Source organism: Numenius arquata, chromosome 1 (genome assembly GCF_964106895.1).
Source record: "Numenius arquata chromosome 1, bNumArq3.hap1.1, whole genome shotgun sequence".
In the NCBI taxonomy this organism is placed as follows: domain Eukaryota; kingdom Metazoa; phylum Chordata; class Aves; order Charadriiformes; family Scolopacidae; genus Numenius; species Numenius arquata.
This window is the reverse complement of record NC_133576.1, coordinates 3,395,783-3,412,275: the sequence shown is the minus strand read 5'-3', so window position 1 is coordinate 3,412,275 and position 16,493 is coordinate 3,395,783. Positions and strand designations below refer to the sequence as shown.

General features: G+C 43.4%; 1 protein-coding gene across 1 annotated transcript in view; it reads left to right on the top strand.

Moving 5' to 3' along the window:
- The window catches only part of VWF (von Willebrand factor), a 145,593-nt gene that overhangs the window by 2,885 nt on the left and 126,215 nt on the right, over positions 1–16,493 (top strand). Inside the window, exons 4-6 of the mRNA XM_074168927.1 lie at positions 1,222–1,324; positions 1,412–1,620; positions 11,947–12,071. Of these exons, the coding sequence (XP_074025028.1) occupies positions 1,222–1,324; positions 1,412–1,620; positions 11,947–12,071 (437 nt within the window). The remainder of the gene's footprint in view (positions 1–1,221; positions 1,325–1,411; positions 1,621–11,946; positions 12,072–16,493) is intronic.

Sequence of the window (16,493 nt, the reverse complement as noted above, 5' to 3'; positions counted from 1 at the left end):
CCATCCTGCAGGACAAAAGGCCTTGGAATAAGCATGAGCCTCTACAGTGTTATTCTCTGGGACGGGCAAGAGATAATGAGAACCAAAACTGTGTATTACTTTCATACCAAACTCTTTTGGTAGATATTTTTACATTCACTAACAATTCACTAACAACTGTTCCGTATCAGTCATAGTTTAAGATGACTATTTAGTGACTACAAATAAATTGAAGTAGACTGATCCCATCACTCTGAAAAGGAGCCATACACCAATTTAAATAATTTTCTTCTTTAACTTGAGCAACTTTGTACAATTTTTTTTATATGTAGAAGAACCCACCAGCATATGTGAAGTATTAATTGATTGCAGTATTTTATATGATCAATTAAATCTCAAAAAACCCCAGGAGTGGACACTTTATGTTTATATTGGGCACATAGGCATGGCATAATCTATTTTCGATTCCTATCTTAGTACACGTGTGTGGGTTTGTTTTGGATTTGGATACCTGGTTGTGAAGTGCAATCTGCATGGCTGAGTAAAGCATCTAGGTCTGAGCAGAGCTGGCTACCTCAGATAAGGAGGTCCAGAGCGGGTGGTGCGTTGCGCAAGGAGTTGCTGTCAAGTCAAAGCTGGACAACGGGCAAAAGCAGAGAAAGGACTGTCTGAACCCCCCACCCTCTTCTGTCTCAGAGCTGAAGAAAGTTGTGTCCATCTCTATGTACTACTTCTTTTGAAAAATTCAGAGTGAGTTGCCCCCCAACTTAGTTAGCCAATATTGGCATCCACCTCTTGAAAAACAGTTGAGGTGGTTAGAGGGCTTATCAAGAACAAAGATATCTAGGCTCAGCTCTTCCACAAGTTCAATGGATTCACCCCCCTTCACTTACCACTGAGCTATGGCTTGCTCTTGGGATAAAAGTAGGAAGGGAAAGAGCAAGATAGATTGTTGGGCACATCTCTTATGGAAACTCCTCCAGTGTGCATGGTAGGATGGAGAATTCACTGGATTGAGACAGTAACAGGGACTGCCTGAGTCCAAGCCAGTGCCAGGTCATGCACCTGACAGTGGTGGATGCCAGCCTTCACCCTGGGACTATCTGTCCATTTCATATTAAGCAACTACGGGATAAAATAGATGGATGGCTCTTGAAAATGTTAGATGATGTGTTCCCAACGTAAAAGTTGTTCTCCTGAGTTCCAGAACTAACAATATTTGCTTATGTCTCATCTCTTCAGGTGACTACCAGGATGGGGAGAAAATTGGTTTCTCTGTGTATCTTGGAGAATATTTCAATCTTCGCTTCTCTTTAGATGGAAGTGTGATGCAGGAAGAGAAAAGGTACCTATGGGAAAGAGTATTCCAGAAGAAAAAAACCTGATGTTTTTTGTGTATCATATTCTGAGAAATTCCCTTTTTTCTTCACAGGGTTTCCATACCTTTTGCCTCCAATGGCATATTTATAGAGAAGGAGGCAGGTTATTATAAAATATCCAGCGATGAGCATGGCTTTGTGGTGAAGATTGATATCAGTGGGAATATTCAGATACTCCTTCAAGAAAAGCACTATAATAAGACCTGTGGGTTGTGTGGCAACTTTAATAAATTTGCTGAAGATGACTTCAGAACTCAGGAAGGTAGGACTACGACTAACTGACTGTATTTTTATGTACACTCTGCACACTTTTCCTGATGGGTGATTCAACAAAGGTTTTGCTGATCCAACAAAATGTTTCTCCAAAACCGGTAAGGTACCTCATCTTGATGTGCCGAAATGCTGTCTGACTAAGTTCTTTCATCTTCCTTTCTCCTGAAAGGAAATTGCTGTCACGTCTCATTCCTGACCAAAGCTCAAAAGTCTGAATTTAACACTTTTAGAAATCTTGAATCTTGGAACAGAAAGATAAAGCTACAGGCTAAACGTTGCACAATATAGCGTGTGGGGAGACAGGCTAGAAGAAAACCCAGTAAAAAATGCGAGGAATACTTCTGATTTGTCATGAGTTAGACAAGTGGGGATAAGAATAGATAGTGTTGCAACAGCAGAATATTAAATCTTGGGGGTTGCTACTGGCAGGTTTGTACTTGGATTTGGCATGGGATGCTGTTCTATAATGTGGTTACATTTCCGTGACATTTCTGTCTGTATGGGCTGTTGGATTGGAGGGTCACCTTATATTGCACCAGTTCCTAATAAGAGGGAGAGACAAGACTGCTTTTGCTGCTCTGTACACCTTTATGCAGTCTGCCAGTGTGGGTGAAGACTAAGCGTTTTGGAAAAGTCCTGAATATGACTTTGAAGGACAGATCTTGATTTGTGGTATTTCAGTGTGTCTTTTAATTCTTAGCACTTACCTGAGGAGGAAGGGTTTAGAGTAAAGTTAGTTAATGCATTAATATCTTAAATTGATAATGTAAAGTATGTATTAAAAATAAATGATACAGAAAATAGAAAGGGGAGATAAAGCAACTTGGGAAAGAGCCTGGCCATGCTCCAGTGATGTGTCTTCCTGAGGCTTGGGATACATAAGCTTAGCTTCAATGTACAGAAAAAAACAGATTTCATAGTGTGTTAAAATGATTGATCAGTCCTTCAGCAATGTAAATGATAAGAAACAAACTCAGCTCACAGAATTGCTTGGCAAGGCTTGGATACCTCGATGTCTGAATATGTCGAGATCTGAAGTTTAAATATTTTTCTTGAGACAATAAATAGGAATGAGGCTCTTATAAAAAGCAGGAGGAGAAAAGGAGACTGTATTGCGTTGGACTTTTCAAATGTAGAAGAATCCCTTCTGCTCGTGTGTAAATGTGTTTCATGCTGTATTTGTTTAACATGCTGGAGATTGTATCCTCCCTCTTAAAAAAAGCAGTCCTTTCACAACCACAGATTTTTGAGTGTAATGAAGTGCATGGCAGGGTCACTGCTCGGGAGAGCTGAAAAATAATAGAGAAGGTGACAGAGAACATGCATAGCTCTTACTGTGTGAGAAAGGCCCTGACTTCTGTAACCCGCATGGACATACATATCTGTGACTTTAGCCTGAAGAATAGAATTGTATCTCAACAATTCTGCCAATTTTTTTTCTCTGATACAATAGACCTTTCACTTAAACGAATTTAGAAGGAATTAGACTTAATTATACTTGAATTTGTTGTATCAGTGAGGGACGTCACGACGCCCACGCGTTGTTTGTCTCCTTGGCAGCTCTGCTGGCAGGGTGGTTCATGTGAGCGTTTCTTAACTTGCTCCAAGTAAAACCAGCTTTTGATTAATTCATAGCATTTTTTCTCTTTTTTTTTTTTTTTTAAACTGTTGAAGCTAACTTCCAGGTTAGGGGCAGCACAAGCAGCTGGGAGAGGTAATATTCTTTAAATGAAAGGTGTGGGCAGCCTATTGGCAACCTGTGAAGTAGTTTACCCACTGCAGTTTTCATTTGTTCTCCTTTTAGCCTGATTAGATCTCGTAAAGGTCAACCCAACCCAGGACATGAGCTTGGTGTAATGACTTAGCAATCTGAAGGCAGTGAAGGGTTACCTTAAGGTTGCTGGCAGACTGAGCTCTCCTGCTGATGTGTCCATTGCTTCCTGTTAAAATCTGGTCATATTTTGATTTATCAGATCGGGCCCTCAGTTCTAACCCATTAGATACATTTCTGGGCTGGATTTGTATTGATAATAAATACGATAAGATCTTTGAGCTTCAATATGCAATGGGAGCACAGCGAGCAAAGGAAAAAGACAGCAATCTAATGATGTTGCCAAGATTACAGGCTCTGATCAGGAAACCCCTGGGGAGGACTATGCAGATCTGAATGTCAGAGGCAAAGGAAGAGAGATGATGCTAGGGGTTATGCATCAGGTATTGTGCTATCGCCAATGAGCTTGTCAGATAGCCGAGATGTTTTAAACCTTCCTCCAGTTATTTTTTTAAAGGTTGAGCAGGCACCTCAAGATATAATAGCCCTTAAACTGTTTTGTTTCACGCTGAAATAGTGACCTATCTGGTTGCTAATAGTCTTTGCCTTGTAGAAGTGGAACCTATAAGAACTACTGTGATGGAAAGAGGTCTGTAGCTGAAGTATCTTCTGTTTCACAGTTTAAAAGCTAATGCAGTACTTTTGTATCATCTTCACATCTGCTTACATAGTAAGAAACTCATGTGATTCGACGGCCCATTTCTAGGGTTTCTTTGTGGCACCAGAGGACAAGATCCCAAATTTGTGAAGAAATCAGAGTTGTCATAGATAGAATTCTAGCCCCTAAACACTGTCTTTCGCGTAGCATCACATGTTTTGTCACGGTTTCAAAAAAATAGCAATATTTGTGTTGAAAACATGATTTATTCATGTTTTAGAAACAAAAAGATATTGTGGTTTAATAACACAGAGGGTTAGTTTGGTTTTCTCCTAAGAAAGTGGATTATGATATGGAATTTCACTAATTATATTTGGATTGTTTTGGGGTGGTGTTGAAATAAGAGGTGAAGCACCTGCTGTATTCCTGGACATTAGCACTTAACAGCAAGTAAATAAAGGAGGCGTGAAGGAAAGGGTGTTTAAACTTAGTGAACAGTGTGTAATTGTTTTCCTTTTTTCTCTTCGTGTATTTATACTCATGTTCTATAATCTCTCCAATCCTGTGCCATTGTCATGCCACTCTTATGACTCCTCACTGTGTTTTGCTGTGCAAACAGAGAACTGATAGTCAGATGAGAGGATAACACACGTTGATTCTGTATACACTTTTGATGCTCAGTTATTGAGGTCCTGGAGGTCTCAGTGACGTGTCTCAAGCTGTGATACCCTAGCAAATTAACATTGGTAGGACCCAGCTTTGAAGGTAGTAGCCTTAGGCAGTAGCTCTTGAACCTCAAAAAAAACCCCAAAACAGCCTTCCCAGTAGGTTTCAGAGTTGCAGAAACAGAGAGAGGATGGCGTACTGAGTCACTCTCATTGACATAGTTGGTTACTAAACTAGTTCATCCTGCAGAGAAGTACCCATGTCCTGTCGAGACTTACAAACAAGATTGATTATATTGTACATGGTTGCTTGTCTACGGGGTTTGGCAGTAAAAACAAGCCAGCTGCCCCTTGAGAGTTTTTTCTCACACTTTAAGCATAACTAATATATAAAAACAAAGTTCTCAGAAGCTTTCCAGAGTTTTTTGTTTGTTTGTTTTTGACCTAGATCCTAATGAAGGAGTTGACTTCTCCTCTGCTTTTTCCTGCTGGCTAGGCTCTGATCCTTCATAGCCAATCCTGTGAATGCTTCCAAGATTTGGTAATTGAACGGGCTCTGCTTTCTGACATCATCATACACTTCTAACTGGTTGCCAGCCTTTGCTCGTATCAAAAACTTGGAGTCCTTTCTAGGTGCTCAGATTTGATCTATTTGGCAGCCTTCAGCCTGTGGCATATGAGAGTCTCATGATCATTGCCGTGGGCATTTTACCATTGGGGTCCAAGCACGGGCCAGAAGAGATGACTTACATAATACTACAGAGGAGATCCGACACCACACGGAAAATTTTATTCTGGAATCTCCACGGGGCATGCACGCAAAGCCCTATAGCTTTGCAGCATATTAGTGGTCGAAGGGCATGCCCTTATCTTGCAGAAAGGGTAAGGTAATCTCTCCCCAGTGAGAGAGGCAGCAGCTCATGGAGGTTATTTGTGTGCCTGTAGCCTGTCTTTGCCTAGTACTCTTATCATTGGGCTGCCTCACAGTGATGCTGCTGCGATAGGCACTTGAATGTCTAGGTCATCATTAAAGTTCATTTGTGAAAAAGAGCTCATTCAAGTCCAACACAGGGAAATTTATCCATCATTTTGTTATTTGTGCATGTTACACATTTCTAGCATTATGGAAAGAAAAAAACCCAATCCAAATTAATCCAGTGCCCCGTTATGCTTTTCTTGGCTCTGGCAGGAAGTGTATTTCTAGGACTCTGTCTTTAAATTACAAGGACATTAATGATAAATGGCTAATTTTGGATAAAGGTTTGATGTTCTGAGCCTGCTCCAGCCACTAGCAACATATTCCAGCCTTTTAAGCTGCTGAAATACAGAATATATGATGCCACTGGAGAGTGAATATAGGTTAAATAGGTAGAAGCAGACAGTATCTGCATAGAAAAATCTGCTGTTTCAGGTAATGTTTTCGTTCTAGAAGTAGTATGAATGTATATTACTGAATATGCAATTTCCTTGTGTGCAGTACCTGTTATCAGGAGCTTTTAAAGCATGTTCCAGACTCATAGTGATGGTAGTGCAGATATTTATTTTTTTTTCCTAAAAAAAGAAAAGTTTTGGTCACTCTGAAATCCAAATTTCTTGGCATTTTAAAGGATATCAGTAATTTTTGATTTTAGGCAAGTTTTAGAGTTCTTTTTTGGCCTAAGAAAATAGTCTAATTTTCTTTCTTGCATTTTAATTTGAAAGCAAAGGGGATAGATTCCCAAGGAAATTTAGCTATCATTTATAAACAGTACAGATAAATAAGACTTGCCTTGTACCTGTCTTCATTACATAACCTTCATCTGAGATACAAGAAACCTGCATTCATAACCCACTCTGCTTTATGTAGAGTTTGGAATCAAAGTTAGACATTTTATTGTGAGGAGCATGCCTTCATCACTGGGCTGTAGAGTTTTGGAGATAGCTCTTTCCCTCTCTTGTGCTGAATATTATCAATTTCGTATTCATTGAACCAGGGAGAGCAGGAAAGACTTTATAGCCCATTACTTCAATATTTCATATCATTAATTTTGTTCAAACTATGGATCAGTTGTTGGCCAACTTTGCCAATAGTTTTGCTTGTCTGGAACCACGTACTAAAGCATGTGAAACTGCGTAAAAACAAAAACACCCCCTACCAAACAAAAAAATCCCGTTGCTTGGTAGATAACTAACATGCGAAAGTTTACACACCTCTACTCACAGTACTGTAGCGTCTTGAACAAGTTCTTGCATGTATTTTACAGATGAGTTAACAGACTCTGGGAGAGTCAACCTGATGGGCCCGTGGCCCTATGGAAAATCTGCAGGAGGTCCAGGGAGGGAGGCCAGGGTTCCTGCCTCCTGCTCGTGTGCCTTAAGTGCAAAGTGGTTATCGGTAATGCTTCGCTTTGCCTGATCACCAATCTCAAAGTAAACAAGCAGCAAACCAGTTTCAAGTTTCAAAAGGAACTGGTGATTTTAAGACCCAGATATCATAGTGAACACTGATTTTTCTGTCAAGAGTGAACATCTATCTGAAGATCAGATAAGTGAAAGCAACTGTTCTGACCAAAAAAAAAAAAAAGGCAGGGGGGAAGTGTTGTCCAAAACATATCTATGTGGTGTGTGGGTTTGGTTTGTTTGGTTTTGGTGTGGGGTGTTTTTTTTTTTTTTTTTTGTTGGTTGGTTGGTTTTTTCTCTCCAAGGAGACAGAGGCATGAGGGCAGCAGTTAGAGCACTAAAGCAGTCCAACAGAATGCCCATGGAGGCCCTACCCGCTGCTGAGGTGGTTGGTGCACAGCCCTTTCCTGGAGGACCTTAGCAGGGTCATCAAAGTGGTGAGATGCTTCTGGGACATAGGGAGAAGATGAGATTTGGGTTGTGCTTTAACAGCTACCACCTGAACCCATCTTTTATCCTAAAAGGAGACTGCACGCTAACTAGCTGCCTGGGGGTCTTGGCTGCCGAGCATGCAGTTCACATAGAATCATAGAATCTTCATGGTTGGAAAGGACCTCTGAGATCACCGAGTCCAACCGTACACACACAAAAGACCCCCACAATCTTGGCCACTACAGCATGCCCTGAAGTGCCACATCTACACATATACATGTTGGTACCAGTCTGTACTATGGCCTGTGTCAGGCACTGGTCCTTCAAGCACTTGTCTTGGATCCAACTTTGTATTAATTACATTTTATGACAAAAATATATTTTCAGTGTGCTCCCTGCAAGACTTAAGCAAAATAAGTGCTTTAGGAAAAAATCCCACCCGGAGGATTTCTGGGTGCAGGCCTCCGATGAGCCCTGGCTAGGACTTTTTTCTCCAGAAACCTTGCTGCTTAGACAAAGAAGAAAAACCAAGCATGGTGGGAACTGAAGAAAAACAGAAGTCTGTTGTGAGTCTGCCTGAGCAAGGAGACTGTGCACTGTGAATGCTCAGGGGAGGGATGGGGAAAGGTGGAGAGAGACACATCCAAGATGTTTATACCTGAGATGCTGTGGCAGGAATCGATAAAGATTCAGGACAGGTTGAAATCAAATTGAGAGCTTCTCATTAGGGGGAGGGAAGACTGCTCAGCTAAACCAAAAGGCCTCTTAAGGAAGAATCAGGTTGTCAAAAGGATGGTAGGAGAGGAAGGCAGTCATGCTGCCTGGTGGGTGTGCGGTGCCAGACTAAGCAGCTGAGCTGCCCAGCTGCTCTGTTGATGGTATCACCTGTGTGCTTAAAAATCACATGCATCTTTAAGCTGCTTTTGTTGTGTCATCCCTTCTACCACCTATCCTTTCCTACCCCCTTGTGTCCTTCAGCAGAAGGAAATGGAGGCGTCAAGTAAAAGGCAGCGCTGGTGGTCACTGCTCTTCCCTCCACATGGAGCAGTCAGATGTGCCAGGGAGAGTTCTCCCTTCCTGCTTTTCTTCCTGCAGCCTCATCAAGTAGATGAAGTGTTTGAGAATCATCACACTGATCGATAGGGCATGTAACGCAGAGTATGTGTTGAAGAGTCTTCTCCAAAGTAGCCCTCTGCAGAAATAACTTATCCCCATGCCCCCAATTAGTTAAGCAGCTCAGCGGCCCCAGAGTCACTTCAAACTTTCACGTTAGAGCTTTTCTGATGGTCTGTGAAACCTCTAATTCAACTGCTTTTCACCTTTTCAGGAGTATGCAGTTGCATCTTGCTGCATGCTTGTAAAGCTGCTCATTCAAGGAAAGTACAGGTTCCTCTGAATCTGTATTATGGGAAATAATAACTGATGATATTCAGTGAGATACCCTGTGTCTGTAGTGACTGTGTTGTTTAGTGTTGAGGACAATGTTTATGGCGAAAAGAAGGCTGGCAAACGCGCTTGCAAAGTTTTGCAGCACTCTCATTTTAAAGTCATGGTGCCTCTCCAGCCCTTTCTGTGTTGCCATAGGTCACTTATGGCTACACTGGGCAAATCACAGGAAAAATACGCTGTCAGCTGATCTCTCTTAACTCATTATTATCCTAGATTTTTACTGTTGTATGTTGAGGAGGCTTACCTGGGGCAGGACCTCGAGCTATTGAGCAAACCCAATTCTATCAAGTATCGCCTGTTCCAAACAGCTTGTAGCTTGGTTTAAGAGCCCCAGGGCTTTGCAAGGAGGAAAATCTGCCCTGGCAAGTTTTTGCCAAATTGCTTGTGCCTGTGGAATGGTCTGCTAATATACAGGCAGGTGCTGTCAACACAAGGGTTTGAAGAGGAGGTTCCAAAAAAACCCACAAACAACCCTGCAGAAATTTTGAAATTATTTATTTTGAAAAAAATTTACTTGAAAGTGTTAATTATAGAATACAGCAAAAGAGTTAAAATAGTATTATACAAACTTTCCATAAAAGAACTGCGTAAGAAGTATACATTTACATGTGCCACAGAAGAAAAAAAATCTAATGGAGAGGGAGAAATGAAAAAACAACATTTCAGGTCCAACAGTTGTCCCAACCTTCAAATCTTAACTTGTGGGTAAATGAGGATCTGGTGGTACCTGCCTGTAGGAATCTCAACACGGACCTGCGTTCAGAGTGGAGCCCATCTCTTATTGTACAACTGTTAGTGTAAGACTGCATTTGTGCAAATAAAAGGGGATGCATTTAAGTTGGCATCTCGCTTCTCATCAGACTAGATTTCATCGTTACCTTAATCTTTACAATTTGTGGTAAACTAAAGGGTTGTGTTCTTCTTGTTGCTGTGTTTTTTTTTTCCTGTGCTCAGTCCTGGCTCCGTAGATGAAAATTTCACGCCGTTTACCACCTTTTAACTGTCATCTTTCCTTGGGGTCTTCCTCCTTTGACATCTGCTGTGGGCCTAAGGTGTACTACATTTACGAGCCCCTAAGTTCAGGTTGACAAACCAAGCTCTACTGAAGTCTACTGGCTTTATTACATCCCCCTTAGAATTCCTGGTGTAGTTTTTATGACTAACCTTTAGTTTAGAAACAGTTTTAGTGTTCTGTATATTCTGTGTGTTTATATTTAACGTACAGCAGGTATCTCAATGACATTTTTGTTATATATATAATGATATATAATACAAATATTATGTAGAGATATTTGGAAGCATCTCTTGTTTTTCAGATACAGTCAGGGCCATATTTCAACATATTCTCTGCATGTCTTGGGAATGTGTTAACAGTAGCAATTTATATTCTCACATGCAACAGAGTAAAGTTTTAAAAACAAGGTTACAGAACTAAAAGAGAGCCATGACATTAAGTGTTTTGTAGCAGGTACCCTCAGAAGAAAGCAGAAGTAGTCCTCTAATCAGCCAGGTCATGGGAAGCAAAAGGGGGAGGAGGGAACATTCCCTTTCTGGGAGGATCCCCCTTCTCAGAAGGATGGAACAAGAGAAGCGGAGACAAGGCTTGCACCTCCCGGGAAGCAGCAGCTGTACGGATTAACTCCTTCAGTTTTGCTTTTAGGCAAAGTGGGTGCAGATCTTGCCAAGTCTGGGCCAGGAGTTGCTTGTAATAGGGCAGAGGAGCATGTTTCAGGACAGCCTAGACAGTAAGATCGTGGGCCCAAGAAATTGTTGTGTATGTTAGGTTTCTTCGCAAACAAGATTTAGTTTCAGCCTCTCTAATAATGTCTCATGGTGCATTGACAAGTTTTAAATAGTAGGAAAATGTGTAGGTATGCTTAGGCTTCTGCAGATTATAGCTGACCAGCAAGTAACTCCTACAATGTTCAAATACGTGTGAGAAGTGCTGGGAGCTGCCTTCTGCAGGCTTTAGTCTGTCCTTGGGCTCAGAGAGGTCCTGTGCAGGAGTCAGTCCAGATGACTGAAAGTGACTTTTCTACAGCCATAAGATCATAGAATGGTTAGAGTTGGAAGGGACCTTAAAGATCATCTAGTTCCAACCCCCCTGCCATGGGCAGGGACACCTCCCACTAGAGCAGGTTGCTCAGACCCCCATCCAGCCTGGCCTTGAACACCTCCAAGGATGGGGCATCCACAGCTTCTCCGGGCAACCTGTTCCAGTGTCTCACCACCCTCACAGTGAAAATTTTCTTCCTAATATCTAACTAAATCTCCCCTCTTTCAGTTTAAAATTGTTACCCCTTGTCCTATCGCTATATCCCCTGATAAAGAGTCCCTCCTCATCTTTCCTGGTGGCCCATTTTAGATACTGGAAGGCTGCTATAAGGTCTCCCTGGAGTCTTCTCTTCTCCAGGCTGAACAGCCCCAGCTCTCTCAGCCTGTCCTCATAGGAGAGGTGCTCCAGACCTCTGATCATTTTAGTGGGGCCCTCCTCTGGACACACTCCTACAGGTTCATGTCCTTCTTAGGTTGGAGGTCCTAGAGCTGGATGCAGTACTCCAGGTAGGATCTCATGAGAGTAGAGGGGGAAAATCACCTCCCTCGACCTGCTGGCCGTGTTTCTTTTGATGTAGCCCAGGATACAGTTGGCTTTCTGGGCTGCAAGCCCACATTGCTGGCTTATGTTGGGCTTCTCATCAACCAACACCACCAAGTCTTTCTCGTCAGGCCTGTTCTCAATCTATTCTCTGCCCAGCCTGTGTTTGTGCTTGGGATTGATGTGACCCACATGCTTGCACTTGGCCTTGTTGAATCTACTTGGATTAGAAATTCATTTGGTATGACAGTTTTTATTTTTAAAAACAGCTTTCACCAGACTGTCACTCTGATAGTAGCTAATAATGACTACAAGTTGCTCAGACCCCTGAACAGCCATGTGCTTCTCTTCTTTTTCATTTGCAGGGACCCTTGTGGGAAACAGTTATGATTTTGCAAACTCCTGGGCTTTGCACAGTGAAAACAAGCGGTGCAAGAGAGTGCAGACTCCAAGCAACACCTGCAACATTTCATCTGATATTGCAGAGAAGGTTGGTGCCACAAGATACCATTCTGGTTTCGGTCCTCCCCTACCTGCAGGCAGCTTGCCTGCCCATTAGCAGAAGGAATGTTTCCTTGAATCCATGTCTGTACCTAACATGGTCCTCTCCCGACAAGTGGTTAGGATGTAATGTGTGAGAGATACCTGTTTGGGGTTTATGAGGTGCAGTGTGATCTGAGATAGCTATACTGGGCGCTGCTCTTGCTGCTGCACTGGAACAAGGTGTGTGGCATATTGTCCAGCCTGGCAGGAGTTAACCACAGGGCTGGTGGTGGCCTGGCCATATGTAAGTCCCTGCTGTGGTGCAGCAGGGTCAGGTGCAGGCAGAAGGTGGAAGTGGCACATCTGCAACACACGCCTGTGCTCTCTGAGGGCACTCCCAGCTTCTCCATGAGCCAGTGTGGGGCTGGAGCTGGATGCGGGATACAGCTGTGCGCTTGTGGTTCCTGAGCTAATAACTATATGTCCTCCCTGCAGACTCCGGCTGGTGCTTGCAGGAAGATTTCTGTGTTGGGCTGCCCAGTGCTGTAGAGAAGTGACCTCAGAAGTTGCATGTTACAGCTGATGTCTTATTTACTGCAATCTTAAGAAAGGAACAGTTCACTCACTAGTTAGTGAATGCAATTTTTCTCTCCTACTGCACCCTGCCACTGTTCCTTCTAAAGCTGTAGCACATATATCCCCCTCTCCCTCTCACCCCAAAACCCCCAAACCCAACACACAAACGTTGAACAGATAAAGAAACCAACGATTTGAGCCCAAAGTGTGAGTTCTGCCAAAGAAACTTTGGTTTTATGTGGGAAAGGTGTGTTTAAGTGGTACCCGTAGAATGAGGTAGTTAATTCCCTCTCTGATTGCGCCAGCAGGGAAGCCTCTGTGGGCACCACCACCACAAATAGTATTTGTGAATGTGTTGCAGTTCATATACCTGGGAGTCACCAGAGTGGGAAGATGCTTTGGCCAGTCTGTTTTTGACAGAGGAGGTGTTCTCTTCAGGTGTTGCAAAGGCTCTGGGCCACCAGGCCATTTCTCTTGCCAGGAGGAGGTTCCTTCAGCTGTGCATAGAGATAGCAGCTCTGATTTGTTAAAGAAACACAGAACTGCTTGTCTCAGCCAAACCTGCAATCCTCTTTGCTGCATCAACCTTTTTCTTCTCTTCTTTTATAAGTATAAACATGTTCCTTGTTTCCACAGACACAGGACAGACGTACACATATGGTCATCAGTTGGGGGAGAAGTGTGTACTGACTGCATGTGGTATTACAGGTTATGATTGTTGTGGTAAATTGAGCCTTCATCCATTGAGGGTTTGCATCTGATGTAATCTGTTGCAAATCAGAATGACCTGGTGGGGGCCAGGTTTAGATTTAGACAGAGTAACTGATGCCAAAATGTAGCTCTTAATTTCTTGCTATACAAGCTCCTGTAGACCGAGACTTGTTAAATTAGGCAGAAATAATTTCTCAAGAGTAGTAGCACTTCCTGGAACATATCTGCTCTATGGCTACTTGGAATCATAGAACCATAGAATGGTTAGAGTTGGAAGGGATCTTAAAGATCATCGAGTTCCAACCCCCCTGCCATGGGCAGGGACACCTCCACTAGAGCAGGTTGCTCCAAGCCCCATCCAGCCTGGCCTTCAACACTTCCAGGGATGGGGCATCCACAACTTCCCTGGGCAACCTGTTCCAGTGTCTCACCACCCTCACAGTAAAGAATTTCCTCCTAATATCTAATCTAAATCTCCCCTCTTCCAATTTAAAACCGTTACCCCTTGTCCTGTCACTACACTTCCTGACAAAGAGTCCCTCTCCGGCTCTCCTGTAGGCTCCCTTCAGATATTGGAAGGCTGGTTTCCTAGTTAGCTGAATGAAGCTAAGACTCGGACAAGCTTGCAAACTTCTGACTATTTACAGTTCTGCTAAACTTCTGAACAGGAAGGCTTGCATTAGACGTGTTTTGAAATTCAGCAAAGCGTGCTTGAGTCCCTTAGCACTGCAGCTTCAGCCTTGCAGCCTGCAAACTTGGCTGAGGAAACACAGACGTGATTCCAGGTTGAAGATCTCCAGCCCGTGCGGGGGGCGTTTCTGTTGGGGTCTGGACTGACTGAACTTGAGTAATGGTGCACGGTGCCGAGGATGTGACCCAAGCGTGAGGGGCTTCAACCTAGCTGAGATGTCTTTGGAGGGACAGGACTGCCTTTTAAACCTGCTTACAGCTCTGGAGCAGGGCTGGATCTTGTGACTGGTTCTGGCCACTGGAATTTTATCTATTCAGGCAAGTTTAATGTTTAGAAAATGTCAACATTGCAACTGAGGCCAGGGAGTGGCATGCAGGACCAAATCCCATCTGATGGGTAGACTGCGACTAATGCGAGTTTTAAACAGATCATGTTAAATACTGATGCTTGGATAAAGTTTGCTCTCCTGCAAACTGCATGAAATTATCTTCTCTCTTGTGCGAGTTCATGAGCTCACAGCATTTAACATTGGCTTAATTTATTCACTGTGCAAGAGTAAACACAGCGCTATTAATAGAAGTCCAGCCAAAGGAGTGCCTGCTGAAGAATGTAGGGCTTTTTAATAGCCTGCTTTGTTTGCTTGCTTCAGCTTCAGGAATGTAAATCTCCCCCATCTCCCAGGCTCCCTCCCCGCCGGGCAGTCAGCTGCTAGGTGAGGAAAACAACAGCTTTGGTTCAGTGCTGTCCTCCTGCCCCCGTCCCCCCACTCAGGGTAGATCTGCAGTTTTCTTTGCCCTCTCTTCCCCGCTCCCCGGCAGCATCCTTGGAGAGATGGCTTCTGACTTCTCTGCAGGGTGCAGTGAAATCGGAAAGCCCTGTTGCTCTTTTATCTTTAAATAATAGAAAACACAGGCAATTTTGTCTCCTTTAAGAAAGGAGAGCTCTTGTCTTGATTAATGGTACCCTGTGTCAGCTGAAGGTCTTGACTCTGCTCTCAGGCTGTTGCTCTGGGCCCCTCCCTGCCCTCCACCTCCAAAGCGCGTATGCGCTTCCATGAGTTTGACTACTGCTCTGCCAGCAGATACGTTTTCTTTTCAAACATACGCATTCCGTTTCTAAGGCTGGATGCAGCTTGGTATCTGGACGGTGGAGCTGCCTGTTGGCTACCTTGTCTTGTGATCTGGAGAGCGTGCCGAACCGGGTAGTCTTGGAGGGAGGGAGCCTCAGCCTCAGCCTCCCTACCATGCCCTGCCCTCTCCTGCTGCTGTTTAAATAGTTACCAAAAAAACAATGGGCATCTCTGTGTTGACCGATCCATTTTTTCACCACTCAGATGTGATGATTTAGGGAGTACTGTGTCCGGTTCTGGGCTCCCCAGTTCAAGAAGGATGGGCAACTGCTGGAGAGGGGACAGCAGAGGGCTACAGAGATGTTTAGGGGCCTGGAGCATCTCTCTTATGGGGAAAGGCTGAGGGACTTGGGTCTTTTTAGTCTGGAGAAGAGAAGACTGAGGGGGGATCTGATCAATGCTGATAAATACTTAACAGGAAGGTGTCAAGAGGATGGGGCCAGTCTTTTTTCAGTGGTGCCCAGGGATAGGACAAGAGGAAATGGGCACAAACTTGAATATAAGAAGTTCCACCTAAACACGAGGAGGAACTTCTTCACTTTGAGGGTGGCAGAGCCCTGGAACAGGCTGCCCAGGGAGGTGGTGGAGTCTCCTTCTCTGGAGACATTCAAACCCCACCTGGACATGCTCCTGTGGGACCTGTTCTGGGTGGACCTGCTTTGACAGGGGGGTTGGACTAGATGATCTCCAGAGGTCCCTTCCAACCCCATATCATTCTGTGATTCTGTGAAGTACTGCAGTCTAATAGCCTCTCAGATGACCAACCGTATGGGTAACGTGGATCTTGAAGTATAAAAACAGAGTGAAGAGAATAACTGTGGTTATGAGGCAGCCTTGAAAACAAACCCAGACCTTTTTAAAGCATTACAGTTGATTTATGTGTTCTTAAATGTTATGTTTGTTTTCTAGATTTCACCTTTAATAGGTGCATGGAAGCCACAGTTCACTATATTCTTTGTTTGTTGGAGTTTTGGGTTTTTTTTGTTTTTTATTTATTTATTAGGAAACTATACCTATAGCATGTTAGATGTGAAAGTGACTGAAATTCTAAGCTGAAATTAGAGCTCAACTAATTGCTGCTCTTGCTGAACTTCAACTCTTGCTGCAGTTGTTAAGAAATAGTCCCACGCGCATCCCTTGGAGTAATTCCACATGCATTTATTCCCAGATCTGAAAGCAAGTGGGGGAGGCTTTCAACTTTTGGACCGTAATTTGTAATGGTAGGGACCACAAGCAGGTCCAGCAAAAACATGGACATATGATACTATAATACATTTTAAGGGTGAACACGAGGCTCGCTGTATCTAAAATCTTGTTTTTCT